At 52.5% G+C, this 15,000-nt stretch overlaps 1 protein-coding gene across 4 annotated transcripts in view; it reads left to right on the top strand.

The window, feature by feature from the left end:
• bnc2 (basonuclin zinc finger protein 2) overlaps window positions 1-13,918 on the top strand; it is a 161,980-nt gene extending 148,062 nt beyond the window's left edge. For 3 of the 4 annotated variants that reach the window (XM_081724690.1, XM_081724692.1, XM_035531732.2), the window contains 2 exons: window positions 1,644-3,964; window positions 10,484-13,918. In XM_081724690.1, coding sequence (XP_081580816.1) covers window positions 1,644-3,964; window positions 10,484-11,207 — 3,045 coding nt within the window. In that variant the 3' untranslated portion in view covers window positions 11,208-13,918. Of the gene's footprint in view, window positions 1-1,643; window positions 3,965-9,290; window positions 9,365-10,483 lie in introns of all 4 variants that reach the window. The other variant, XM_081724693.1, reaches the window with a different exon arrangement.
• Window positions 13,919-15,000: the final 1,082 nt, after the last annotated feature.

Here is a 15,000-nt window from a genome sequence, read left to right as displayed (position 1 = left end):
CATAGACCTAAACCCTAGCCCTTTCCCTAAACCCTAGCCCTTTCCCTAAACCCTAGCCCTAAACCATAGACCTAAACCCTAGCCCTTTCCCTAAACCCTAGCCCTAAACCATAGCCCTTTCCCTAAACCCTAGCCCTAAACCATAGACCTAAACCCTAGCCCTTTCCCTAAACCCTAGCTGTAGCCCTAAACCCTTTCCCTAAACTCTAGCCCTATCCCTAAACCCTAGCCCTAAACCATAGACCTAAACCCTAGCCCTTTCCCTAAACCCTAGCCCTTTCCCTAAACCCTAGCCCTAAACCATAGACCTAAACCCTAGCCCTTTCCCTAAACCCTAGCCCTAAACCATAGACCTAAACCCTAGCCCTTTCCCTAAACCCTAGCTGTAGCCCTAAACCCTTTCCCTAAACTCTAGCCCTATCCCTAAACCCTAGCCCTAAACCATAGACCTAAACCCTAGCCCTTTCCCTAAACCCTAGCCCTTTCCCTAAACCCTAGCCCTAAACCATAGACCTAAACCCTAGCCCTTTCCCTAAACCCTAGCCCTAAACCCTAGCCCTTTCCCTAAACCCTAGCCCTAAACCATAGACCTAAACCCTAGCCCTTTCCCTAAACCCTAGCTGTAGCCCTAAACCCTTTCCCTAAACTCTAGCCCTTTCCCTAAACCCTAGCCCTAAACCATAGACCTAAACCCTAGCCCTTTCCCTAAACCCTAGCTGTAGCCCTAAACCCTTTCCCTAAACTCTAGCCCTATCCCTAAACCCTAGCCCTAAACCATAGACCTAAACCCTAGCCCTTTCCCTAAACCCTAGCCCTTTCCCTAAACCCTAGCCCTTTCCCTAAACCCTAGCCCTAAACCCTAGCCCTTTCCCTAAACCCTAGCCCTAAACCATAGACCTAAACCCTAGCCCTTTCCCTAAACCCTAGCTGTAGCCCTAAACCCTTTCCCTAAACTCTAGCCCTTTCCCTAAACCCTAGCCCTAAACCATAGACCTAAACCCTAGCCCTTTCCCTAAACCCTAGCTGTAGCCCTAAACCCTTTCCCTAAACTCTAGCCCTATCCCTAAACCCTAGCCCTAAACCATAGACCTAAACCCTAGCCCTTTCCCTAAACCATAGCCCTTTCCCTAAACCCTAGCCCTAAACCATAGACCTAAACCCTAGCCCTTTCCCTAAACCCTAGCCCTAAACCCTTTCCCTAAACTCTAGCCCTATCCCTAAACCCTAGCCCTTTCCCTAAACCCTAGCTGTAGCCCTAAACCCTTTCCCTAAACTCTAGCCCTATCCCTAAACCCTAGCCCTTTCCCTAAACCCTAGCTGTAGCCCTAAACCCTTTCCCTAAACTCTAGCCCTATCCCTTCCCTATGTTGGGAGATGAGTTTACCGAGATGCACTTTCTTGCTGTGCCATCAGTGACCTCGCCAGCATGCTGATTAGGGTCTGAGGAGGAGGTGAACTGCTGGAGAACACGCAGCAGTTAGAAAGCTCCATTACTGCTCTTGACATGTCGCTCCAGGGTGCGCCCTCTCCCTGACCCCTGACCCCTGCCCTTACCTTGTCCTCAGACTGTAGTCATTATGCGCAATCAATAAGTTTTTGTTTGGCTTTTTTTTTTCTCTCCCTCTCTTTGATGTGGCATCCAGGACACAGCAGGCAAAGTTCTTGATCGCTGGACCATCATGTCTCGTGAAGAAGAGATCATCACCCTGCAGCAGTTCCTGCGCTTCGGAGAGACCAAGTCCATCGTGGAGCTCATGGCAATCCAGGAGAAGGAAGGGCAGGCAGTCACGGTGCCGTCGTCCAAGACGGACTCCGGTATCAGGACTTTTATCGAGAGCAACAACCGCACGCGCAGCCCCGGCCTTCTGACGCACCTGGAGAACAGCAGCCCGTCCAGCATCCACCACTTCGAGAACATTCCCAACAGCCTCGCCTTCCTGCTGCCCTTCCAGTACATCAACCCGGTCTCGGCCCCCATGCTGGGCCTCCCGCCCAACGGGCTGGCGCTGGAGCAGGCGGCTCTCCGACAGCGCTCCACCCTGTCCAACCAGAGCGAGCCCGTGGAGAGCAGCGATTCCGAGGTGTCCCTCTCGCCCTTCCGTAGCAGCCAGAGTCCAAATCGGGGAACCACAGGGTCCATCCCCGGCACCATCGAGCCAAAGACGGAGCCCAACGGGACTTCGCCAGTCGCCCCGAGCCCGGCGATGCAGCAGCAAGGCCAGAGCCAGCAGCAAGGGCCGCAGACGTCTCAGCCGGCCCACCAGGTGGCGCCGCAGCCGCGGCAGACAGGCGCCCTAAACGAGCACCAGGCCCACCACCACTTCGTGAAGAGTGAGGAGTCGAAGATCGCCAGCCATTCCTCCTCCTCCTCCTCCTCGTTCTCCTCCAAGATGCATCGCATGCGCCGCCTGGGCACGCCGTCCCGCAAGGGCCGCGTGTGCTGCAACGCCTGCGGCAAGACCTTCTACGACAAGGGCACGCTGAAGATCCACTACAACGCCGTGCACCTGAAGATCAAGCACCGCTGCACCATCGAGGGCTGCAACATGGTCTTCAGCTCCCTGCGCAGCCGCAACCGGCACAGTGCCAACCCCAACCCGCGCCTGCACATGCCCATGCTGAGGAACAACCGCGACAAGGACCTCATCCGCTCCAACTCGGGCTCCGCCGCCCCGGTCATCTCCAACGCCAAGAGTGGCTTCGCCCTCACCAGCCCGGGCCGGCCGCCGCTGGGGTTCGCCACGCCGCCGCTCGACCCCATGATGCACTCACCCCTGCAGAGCCCCCTGGTGTTCCCCTCGCTGAAGTCCGTGCAGCCGGTCCAACCCGTGCCGCCCTTCTACCGCACGCTGCTGTCTCCGGCCGACATGGTCAGCCCACCTGTGTCCCTGCCCACCAGTCCCATCCTGCCCCCTGCCACCAGCGGCACCTCCCTCATGGACCAGCATCAGCAGGTCCTGGCCGTCAGCTCCAACAGCGCCCACCTGTCGGACAGGATGGTGGGGGGAATGTCTCACCACCTGGCCACCACACCCAGTGCCCCCGACCCTGCAACCCCTGACCCTACACCCAAAAAGAAGCCGCGCAAGTCCAGCATGCCGGTGAAGATTGAGAAAGAGGTTGTCGACGTGGTGGATGACTACGACGACAAAGACGAGGACGACGAGGACAGCTGTCACTACCACCACCTCCACAGCGTCGTCAACGGCAACTGTAACAACAACAACAACAGCGGCGGGAGCGGGCACCAGTCGCCCTCCCAGGACGAGATGAGCCCGGGCTTGGTCCTGAGGAACATCCTACACCCGGAGCAGGACGAGTGCCGTGCCGGGGCCAGCGACGGCGGGGCCAGCGAGATGCGCTGTGTGGACAGCTTCACGTCCGAAGACCAGGACCACGAGCGCGACTTCGAGAACGAGTCCGAGACGTCCGAGTCCAAGGTGTTCTACCGCGACGAGATGATGGACGCCGAGGAGCAGCGCCACGTCTCGGGAGGAGGAGGAGGAGGAGGAGGAAGAGGCCTGGACAAAGGAGAAGGAGAGGAGAATGGGCGCCCACGGAAGGACGTGGAGGACGACAGCCGCGCCTCGCCCTCCCTACACCAGCCCGCCGTCAAAATCAAAGAGGAGCTCAGCGACCCCACCTACGACATGTTCTGCATGAGCCAGTACGGCCTGTACAACGGCAGCATGGCTGCCGCTGCCGCTGCCAGCATGGCCGCCCTGCACGAGAGCTTCATCTCCTCCATGGCCTATGGCGCCAGCCCGCCCAAGATCCACTCGCAGTCCCCTGAGGGCGACCTGTGCGCCAGCCCCGACCCCAAGATCTGCTACGTCTGCAAGAAGAGCTTCAAGAGCTCCTACAGCGTCAAGCTGCACTACAAGAACGTCCACCTGAAGGAGATGCACGTGTGCACCGTGGCCGGATGCAACGCTGCCTTCCCGTCCCGACGGAGCAGAGACAGGTGAGGCCCTCCGCCCGCACCCGCGAGAGGACACAGACATCAGTCAGTAGTTGCACACCACTCACACAGCCATAGCCACTCTTTGTTTATTTACTAGTTAATAAATCTGTAGCTTCGTGAAACTTTGCTCACAGGTAAGTTAGACACGTTGTGGCCCATTTTCTTAATAGATAAAAGTTAATTGCTCCGCACGAGGTTCCATTTTTATCTGTATCTGCGCCTGCACAGGTGGGGGAAGAATAATTATTACCCCGCTAATGACGTGCTAACTGCTACGCTATGTGCCGCCTGTCATGTTAACTTGAGGAAGCGCGGTGTCTGCACCAGCTCAGGGACACTTTTACACACACTTAATGCGCCGATTTGCCGCTTACCTGCAGATGCTCACCTGTCACACGCAGGTAAGCGTGCATTTATTAGCAGAGGTTGCAGCCTGTCAATCCGCTGCATTCATTAACACCTGGGGAGGTGTGGATCATTCCGTGCCATTGGTAACACGTTCTCGGCACACAACCGTCAGAGCGCACCTGTGGCAACAGGCAGATAGGCAGACGGCCTTCCGTCAGACGCAGGTCGCAGGTCACAGGTCAGGATCTCCCAGGCAAACAGCTTTGATGCTGGAAGTCTAATCAGCGTTTAGTCTTAAAACTGTCAGTAGCACAGCAGCTGTTTGCGCATGTTTAACGTTCCACACAGGGCAAATGTCGTGCTTGTTTGAGCCGAGAATTTAAAGACAACCTGTAAATCAGAGCTGAGGAGGGTAACAAGAAAAGCCCCAGTCATAATCGCAATGGATTATGCCCTGGACAGGGGCACTTAATTTACTGACCCCACTGCCTTTTCCACCGCAGACGTTATTGCACTGTGTGAAATTCCCACTCGAAACACTGAGCCCCAACCGCAAGCCGGTCGCAGCGAAGCAAACTTGGCTGTTATCTTTTTAGTAAAAGGGCAGAGTGTGTTAAGACAGCCCCCTCTGCTCTGTAATGCCACATGGCACTCTAGAGAGCGAAAGAAAAAAAATCCCATTCATCTCATTGTCTCTTATGGAGAGAGATAAGAACCTACCTCCTCTCTCGCTCTCTGGTGACAGGAGACGGTTTTATTTAGAAAATAAAGACAGAGCGCCTGTGTTTGTGTGTGTGTGTGTGTGTGTGTGTGTGTGTGTGTTCTTCTCTACTGTAATTTGCAAACACAAGCCTCTCGGAGGGACTCAGTTGTTGTGGCTGATGTATGATCAGACCCCCCCCACGTCTCTCCGACACTCGCTGTTATTAAGTTCCTGAGCACGGTGGCATCTGTTCTGTCCCTGTTTGTTCATTAGTGCACTGTAAACAGCACAAGACGTGTGTGTGTGTGTGTGTGTGTGTGTGTGTGCCTGTGCGTGTATGTGTGTGAGGCAGGTGGAGGCATGTACAAGTATTTCTGCACCAGAGGTGTGAGTATTCACCTCTTCTGATCCAGCTGTGCACACAGCAGAAGTGTGCCTGTGTTTGTGTGTGTGTGTGTGTGTGTGTGTGTGTGTGTGTGTGTGTGTGTGTGTGTGTGTGTGTGTGTGTGTGTGAGAGACAGAGAGAGAGTTTTTGACAAGGCCGCTGGGAGTCAGTGCCCCAGGGCAGATCAGCAAGCTCCCTCGTTCACAAATGAAGAGGTGAACACACACACACACACACTGACAGACGCACGCAAACACTGAAATGCACAACACTCAGTCGCGCATTAGCGAAAGGGGACGCACACAAAGGTACGTTTCTGAATGCAGATCAACACGGCGCGTCTGACGCCTTCACACGCCATTATCGACGTTCGCTAATTTCCTGTGGGGAGACCATCACACGCGAGTGGATTTAAAATTAGGACAATCTGCTATAGATCCAGTTCGAGGTGTTACTGGGACTGGGAAGCACGCGTAGAGTTCACTGCAGCCGGGCCTGATACAGAAACCGATAGTTGAGTTTCGCACTTTCACTCTCCATTACTAACTGCCTTTAAACTCCATCAGTAAGATGTCGTATTTTGACGCTTCCTCGCCGCCGCGCTTGCTTGGTGGTGCAGCTTCGTAAACGTTCCTTCTGGAAACACTTAGCAGCGCAGAAACCCATTAGCCCAAACGGCGCAGGGAGATTCCTGCCAACGGGGAAAAGAGGAAACCGCTGGTCTCTGCGTGGTAGCTACTGTAATCAACATGTCCAGGAGTGCTCTTCAGAAAGGAAGAGGCAGCACACTCAACTTATTCAGCGATCGATTCCTGCCGTCACACAGAGCACGATATCCCCTCATGTTACTCCCTGCCACGCTCTACCTGCCGATACAGCGCGCGGCTGCATCGCGTTCAAGCCGGTTGCTCTCGGCCTGTTTTACCCACAAGCGGACATGGGGCGCGTGACAGCTTGACTCTGGCGCTCGGAACGGGATCGTATAAATTCCTAAAAAAAAAAAAGAAAAGAAAAGTGTTTTAACATATTGGCAGGAGAGCACAGCAGCATTATCCAAACACGACCGGCCCCCTTTCCTCTGGATGTGACTGAGATGCCCTAAACGCTTTCTCTATCATTCCCATATTCCTTGGCGGAGGAATTCCTCCTGGCATCTGGGAGGCATTATGGAGCTGCTGTTCCTGACGACTCAGGAAGGTACCGGAGGACAGCTGAAAGATGTCAGGGCTCTGGGGCCAACTCCGCTCACACACATCACAGGTCGAAACAATTCAGTCTGACACACATCTCTGCAAACATGCCATCAGCTATTGGCCACTGGCCACAGTTGCATGCACATAATATTGTGTGTGTGTGTGTGTGTGTGTGTGTGTGTGTGTGTGTGTGTGTGTGTGCGTGTGTGTGTGCGTGTGTGTGTGTGTATGTGTGTGTGTGTGTGTGTGTGTGTGTGTGTGCGTGTGTGTGTGTGTGTGCGTGCGTGTGTGTGTGCGTGCGTGTGTGCGTGTGTGCGTGTGTGTGTGTGTGTGTATGTGTGCGTGTGTGTGTGTATATATATATATATATAAAAATGTAACTATTTAAAAAAAAACATTTATTCAATATTTTACTCAATAAAACTATTGAGTTTTTTCATAAAAATAAAACAATTTAGGAAATATGTATAAATGCAAGCCCACATACTAAATTCATACAGAAACATTAATGACTCTAAATAAAAAGTGTTAACTGGCTGAATAAAAAATGAGCTTTTTGTCACATCCAGGCAGGAAGTCCAAACTCCGCAAGCTCGTCCTTGTTACATCCGCGTCGTGTCGAACCAAAACAACACAGGTGCACAGATCCTGCAACTGTTGGGAAACAGACGCTCAATGAAAGAAAGAAAGAAGAAGACATAATACAAATCATTTATTTTATTTCGGACAACATTCTTTTAAAAACATAGCTACTGACTCACAAAACGTCCTAGCAGAGAGCAGCTGTATTTAACTACGGTAACATAATGGGGTTGAACTTTGGGCTTCAGTGAGATGTTTGTGAGCAGCGAGGGCACGGAGTGTCTTGGCAGTCAGCGTGTCATGGAGAGAAAGCTCGCAGGCGGTAATGCAGTCCCGCTCTTCATCCCGCATCGGCCGTCCTGCGCCAGCTCCCGTGCGCCTGCACACCCACACGCCAGCGGCATGGAGGGAAATGATCGCGTGTTTACCATGGAGAGTGAAACAGCCTGCTGGAAACGCATGCATCCCATTAATCCCAGCTCTTATGGCATTTTAATCATGTTCCCGCTCACAAAGGTGGGCCGCTTTTGTTTAATGGGGCAGGACGGTTGTTTATTTATTCTCGAGTCCTGCCACCACATTTTGGGCACATACGGTTGATCTCGCCTGTCGCTGATCATCCCAGGTCCCGATGACCTCGTGTCTCTACCTGTCTCCAGATCCCTACGGTTCACTAATGTTCAGTCCCATAGGCCAGCGTGAGAGCCGGCTGCGGATGAGGAGATTGAAGGTTAATTATATCTCAGAGACTCCTCCCCTCTCTGCCTGTGGCGATGACACACACACACACACACACACCCACCCATCCATATGAAGTAAGTTTGAATAGTTGAGTTTGTTTCTATGACCACTGGAAGATTTTCATCTGCTCGTGAGCTCTAAGCCAAGACTGACTGTGGTGGCACCGAAACAGAAACGTGATTAATGATACACACCTTCATCTGCCCACCACAGCGCATTAGAGAATGTGCCAGACCAACATGAACATCACAGAAAGGAAAAAAAAACACCCAAAGCAACCCGTTGGTCATCATCGCATCAACGTGACTGTCTCGGCCTTTTCAACGGGGCATTAGGAGTCATTTAGGGAGGCGCGAGGCAGCGCGGGACCAAACGTGACATCGCCGGCTGAAGATGATTAACGTTCCCGGGACAAGACACATTAAGAGAGCCACACTCCTACCCCAGCTCGTCTGCAGACGCAAAACGGGCTCTCGGGGGACACCACCCCCAGCTCTGGGCAGAGATGAGCCTGTCAATTTGGTTTGGCTGCCACATTAGGGGCTGTGAGGATGGGGAGGGGCGAGGGAGCAGGGGGGAGATGAACCAGCACTGATAGATGAAAGGATAAGTGCTCTGGCACTGCAGGCTACGGGCAGAGCGGTCCAGCTCGGTCCAGCTCGGTCGCGTGGCACGGCACACCGCCTAAAACAAAGTGACTGGACACTCACTGAAGGGGGAAAGAGAAGAAGGATTTTGTGTTTGCATGATTTCAGCTTGTGCTTAAAACGTTTTTGATTATACCTGTATTTAGAAAAGTCCCCTTTACTGTGAATAGTGTGTGTGTGTGTGTGTGTGTGTGTGTGTTTAGTCATCAGATGTTAGCTAGCCACTGCAGGAGAGCTTATGAGCAGTGTGAGGGTGTGGTTACAGGGGGTGGGGTTATGCTAATGAAGGTACCGTCCACTAGAGCGTCATTGACGACATTGTGTGGGAAAAATAAAACAAAAGAAAACAGAACAAGCCCTGGCCATAGAGAAAGTGCCTGTGTAAAGCGCTTAGCACAAAACACCTGACAACACGAACACCTTAACATGAGTGTTTGCATGATAATTAACCAAAAAGTCAATTAGTGCTGTTACAGTATTACAGCGTTGTTGTTGGGTTGTTTTTTTTTAGAATTCAGTAACAGGCACACAGACGAATCACTCACGTATGAATACACACACATGTATAGACCAGCAAACACACTCACACACAGGCGCGCTAGCTGACAGGCTCGTCAAAGCCGTACGCCATGGTCCTCAATGCTAACAGTGCTCTGGTGGCCTGCTCCTGTATGCTCTAAATGAACAGAAAGGGTCCCTCCAATGAATGTATTTCTACTTCTTGCAGGAGAATGTCGGATAGGGAACTAAATAATTAAAGAAAAGGGACCCTTTTTGACTGCAACAACCATGGCACTGCTGGTAAGCTCTACCACACACTGTGTCTATTTCTCAGTCACGCCTAGGTCATCATTCCAGTTACCCAACAGCCACCTTTGCATGGATCCCATGAAACCCTGAAATCATAATTTTAAATTTTTTATTTTTTAATTTTTTCCCCCTATTTTCTTTATCACTTATAAGTTCAAAATTCAAAATACACTGGCAGTAGCTGCTGTGCTGCACTCCTGTTTAACTGAGTGTTCTTTTCTTCTCTTTCATTGGGTTTTGTTTTATTCTCCCATATTGTTCCAAGTGCTCTTTAGCTGTGAAACACACTCTGACGTTTCGTTAATTTGGCTCGATGTCGTTCCGATGGCTGGAGAGGAGAAGCGAGCCTGCGTCACACCATCGCACGTTCGCACACGTGCGTTCAGCTGACGTGGCCTGGCGACAGCCTGCCTCCGCCCCATGCGTCATGTGACCTCTCGGCGGGGCGATAAAAAGCCCGTCTTTGTTAACGCAAAATCCACATCTCGAAGAGCACGTTTCTGGGCCACGATTAGCCTCCCCAGTGACGACCCCCCCTCCGGCTTGCCCCCGGCGTGAGAAAGAGTGTTAATGCCGTCAGACTCCGCGCCAATACGCTATCCAGTTCCCCCTGATGATCACATTACTACGGCTCAAATCAATTAATAAACTCCCATTCAATGCGGTGGAGTATTTAATTGAGTCAAGAGTCAATAGGATTGGAGTGTGCGGGCAGACACGCTGACGGAGGTAAACACGTTAGCCGGTCGCTGTCTGAGCCCCAGCTGGAACTCTAGGAGCTCTCCCTCCCTTTAACACTCTCTGTGTCCTGCATTAACCGTCCGAGTGGGAAAAATGGAAATGCAGGAATTGTCCGGATATCCCGGAAGCAGAGCGTGATCGGGGCTCGTCGGTTAATTTGCGGCTAAAAAACCGTAAAAGGCTAAACTCCATGACGTGTAAAGTCACAGAGGAATAAAAGGGGGGGGGGGGGGGGGCAGAGAAAGGTCACGGAGGTCATCAGAGTGCAGCTGGTCTGTGTTCATCAAAGAGTTGGGTCATTAAGTCATCATGGGTTTTGGTTTGGAGTAAAAACTGTTCCTGGATCTGTGTGCTCCCTGTTCCCTGCAGACACAGCTCCAACATCAACCTGCACCGCAAACTGTTGACCAAAGAACTCGACGACATCATCCTGGACCCACGGCTCACGCCGCTGCCCAAAGACCTGCGGGCCGAGATCCTGGCCCGGATCTACGGCGCGCACCACCTGGGCCTGGAGGGGGGCGGGGGCCCGGGCGGCCCCGGCGCCGTCCCGGTCCGGAGCGAGGAGGCTGCGTCTCCCGTCGGCACGGAGTACTTCCACGGCAACGGCTACCGCGGCAACGACGACTACGCGGTGCTGGACCTGAGCACGACATCGAGCGTGCAGTCCAGCGACAGCGTCCACTCCTCGCACGACTCGGACGAAGGCAGCGACGAGGGCGTCCTGCTGGACGACCTGGAGGCCAGCGAGGCCGAGGACGGAGGGGTCCGAGGGGGCGTAGAACGAGGGGCGGAGGGAGGAGTCTCGGGGGAGGGGCTTACGCCCGCCGACCCCTCCTCCTCCCCGTCCCTCGTCGCGTCCGTTGCCAGCGGTAACGGCGTGGGTGGCGGCATCCTCTGCACAATTTGTCACAAATTGTACAGTAACAAGGGCACGCTGCGGGTGCACTACAAGACTGTGCACCTGCGCGAAATGCACAAGTGCAGAGTGCCTGGTTGCAACATGATGTTCTCCTCCGTACGCAGTCGGAACAGGCACAGCCAAAACCCTAACCTCCACAAAAACACGCCCGTCGCCGTGGCGCTGGAGTAACCCCCCCGCCCTCCCCACACACACACCACACCACAACCCCTTCGATCAAAACCGCCGCAACGTGTGACTGTGTGCCTGTAACACCTGTGTAAGACTTCTCCGAGGTCGGATTCGGGTTCCAGTAGACTATGAATCTTCAGCGTCGTGTCCATGCGACACGTCCTTCTTTGGAAGAACTGCGATTGGACGTTTGGGAGCGCGGCTCGCTCCGCGGCAGAAGGGCCCACCTTCTGCCTGTCGCCGAGCCTCCTTTCTGTCCAATTCCAAAGAAACTCCTCAGACTCTGTGTGTGTCACTGTTGCCTGCAGAATCAATAATACTGATTTAAGAAAAGTCTCCTTGTTGTATTTGTGTTATTATAGCTTTTAAAATGAATCCCATGCATAAGCATGAACGGCTTAAATTTGTAAATACTGTCCCGAGAGGCTTTTGATGTAAAACAATCGTGTTGATGGTTGGTTGCTTTATTTTTTTCCTTTTTCTTTTATGTTACAGTACAATACTTCCAGCTCAAAGTGTAGATGAGAAGAGGTAGCAACTAACTAGTCTGATTCATTTATACTAGTTAAAAGCAAAAAAAGAAAAAACTCAAAATGCTTTTTAACCAAGAACTCCCCCAACCTTCCTCCTTGTGACTTGTTTTATCTACTCGTGGACGTGCGGTAGGAGCTGGCATGCTTTCAGCCTCCTCAACAATTCTTTTTACTCATTTTCTCATGTTTATAGCTTTAGTAAAAAAAACTAAACAAAACAAACAGTTCAGTTTTGCACTTTGCAGCTCTACAAAGCAGAATGTGTAGTATTATAAGCAGTCTTCACAATGATGGGTCTTACATGCCATCTTCTGAGTTATTCACGGTCGCGACGCCGAGGGAAATTACGTTGCAAAATGTGCCAGTTTTGCACACGCTCAGAGAAGAAGAAAAGAAAAAGGCACGCATCGTCTCTGAGGACCCGCCTGTGCCCAGGAAGAACGCGGTACCGACCCATCCAGTTTGCCTACATGCTGTTACGATTTTCCTCTGCAGGATTTGTGTGTAAACATAACTGCCGTTTTTGCTACAGAGACGTGTGAGGGGTTCGTTCGGCACACGTCGGACGATGACGTGTGCTGTCCCACCGAGCTCCCGAGCTTTTACTGCATGTGCTATTGTCATACCAGAGTTAGCGAGTGTCCCTATCATTTGTTCTGCCTTGAAATTTTATTCTTAAAAAAAATGCAATCGTCATCTCAGACTTTTTTTTTTTTTTTTTTTAACCCACAGTTGTAAAAGTCCTTAAACTGACCCCCGCCCCTCCGCCCCGGCCCGCCCCCCCAAAAAAACCACTCAAACATCTCACCAAACACATTAAGACAGGATTCCCTTCACTCTCATCTTATTTTGTTCTGTCTGATTTATCAGCCGTCTGCACACACACAGGAGCAGACAGACGCCGGCGATCGACACGACACTATAACGTGGAATAATGGTGGAATCATTTCACACGGTGTCAATTAGCCAAAAAAAACCAAACAAACGTGAACTTGTAAGTGAACTTGGTTTGGGGGGAAAACGCCGTCTGCCATTGAGCTAAACGCGAGTGTCCGTCCGAGCCCCGCAAACGAGCTCAGCGTGAGCGAATTTGCCCCGCGCAGCCCGAAACGTAAGATCAGAGACGACAGAAAGATGGCCTAGTGCTTCCGTTGCCCCGGGCGGCGGGCGCACACTCCCGTCTCCGCTGTGCCACGCTTGGAGCAGTCCTCCTCATTGCTCCCGCCCAGGAGGGGGCGAGAGGAGGGGGGGGGGTACCAAGAGACGAAGCGCATCATCAAAAAACGTGCAGCTACACACCTGGAGGCATGTGCTCAGCTCTGCCACTGATCTGTCTAATAACTCACTTGTCACTTCATTACAGTGAAAGATGTGAACACTGCTGACAAGCCTGCGTCACAGAGACGTCCGCGCTCCTCCCCGCCTCTTCTTTTCCCTCCTGCTCTCTTTCTCTCTTTTCCTCTGTTCCCCTTCGCTGTCAGGCTGCTACCAGCGTCTCAGATCCACAGGGACACGCTCCAATAACGCACGCTTTAAGTTCACCGGGCGGACGTCGCCCCGTATAAAATGAGGTGTAATTGCATGTTTGTCCCACGCGAAGAGAAAACCCAGCATAGAAAGGCAGATGTGTCCCCAGAGCTACACCCCAGCGCTCGCAGAGAGCACCGCCCAAGTGTGCGGCTCAAGAGACCGCTGACAGCTGTCTCTCAAACCCGCACGCACACACAGCTAACAGGCCGGGGGATGACAGCAGAACGAGAACTCAGTAACCTCTGGCGCCGGGCAAAGCAGAGATGAGCAGAGGCTTCTGTAATGGGTCAGGACAGGAAGAGGAAAACCTACCACCAAAACCGTAAAAAACAAAAACAAATTTAGATAAAATAAGGTAAACTCTAAACTTTTATTTGGGGATCCCACAGAAAGTTTGAGCTCCGTCGTTCAGCTTTACAGTACAATGGAAAAAAAGTGTTTGTACACAGTATGTGGTTGACAGAGAGAATAAAAGGGACTGTGTGTGCAGAGCCGGCAGTTTTTCCACAGTCATTACCAAGCCCGAAATTCGATCGGGTGCGAGGCACTGCATCGGCACACACACAAACCCTCTGCTTGAAGCGTTCCTAGTGAGGGTTCCAGTATTTAGACTTCCCCGTATTTAGAGCAGCAGAGCAGGAGGAAAAAGAGAGAGAAGGAGAGAGAGAGGGAGGGAGGGGGAGAGAGAGAGAGAGAGAGAGAGAGAGAGAGAGAGAGCCAGAGCCAGTCAGCTACCACACTTTGGCTCTTCAGGCAGTTCAGCTCAAGCCGCTGTAAATCAGCTCGGAAACCTATGCTGACATGCAGAAAGTGGAACAGAGTGGACAGACACAGTGTGGGCACGAGGAGACGTGGAGGAAACGTGGAGGGGACAGGGAGACGTGGAGGGGACAGGGAGACGTGGAGGGACAGGGAGACGTGGAGGGGACGGAGACGTGGAGGGACAGAGAGACGTGGAGGGGACAGGGAGACGTGGAGGGACAGGGAGACGTGGAGGAAACGTGGAGGGGACGGAGACGTGGAGGGACAGGGAGACGTGGAGGGGACAGGGAGACGTGGAGGGACAGGGAGACGTGGAGGGACAGGGAGACGTGGAGGAAACGTGGAGGGGACAGGGAGACGTGGAGGGACAGGGAGACGTGGAGGGACAGGGAGACGTGGAGGGGACAGGGAGACGTGGAGGGACAGGGAGACGTGGAGGGGACAGGGAGACGTGGAGGAGACGTGGAGGGGACAGGGAGACGTGGATCTTAAAGGCCTGCTGGCAGGGGCAATCCCCTAACCAGAGCAAATGAAGCAGGGAGAGAGAGAGATGGAGGGGGAGAACACTCAACGGAGTGAGGAAGAGGAGGAGGAGGAGTATCGTGCCGTGCTTCCTCGGCCCCCGCACACCCCCACGCCTGCCCCCTGTCACGCGAGCCCTGAGATCAGGGTCTTCTACTCTAAGGACAGAAGCAGCTCTGCTCCGCTAAACGCCAACACGTCAGGCCACGTTCAACAGAAGTGTGAACCATTTTGTTTAGTTTTCCTTAGTGCTGCAGAGTGGAATTTAAATGATGTAGTCAGATGTGATGTGTCTTGTACTTAAAACAAATGCCATTATACAGTCAGATACAGGAAGACGTTCCTTATGTAAAATAGAAAAGGTATTTGAATGTGGTCTGTAAAGTGAAGCGACGAGAAACAAAGACCATACTTTAGAACAAACTATTTACTTCTTTATTTTGTTG

Source organism: Electrophorus electricus, chromosome 12 (genome assembly GCF_041902795.1).
Source record: "Electrophorus electricus isolate QZ-2024a chromosome 12, ASM4190279v1, whole genome shotgun sequence".
NCBI lineage: Eukaryota > Metazoa > Chordata > Actinopteri > Gymnotiformes > Gymnotidae > Electrophorus > Electrophorus electricus.
This window is presented reverse-complemented; position numbering and strand designations above follow the sequence as displayed.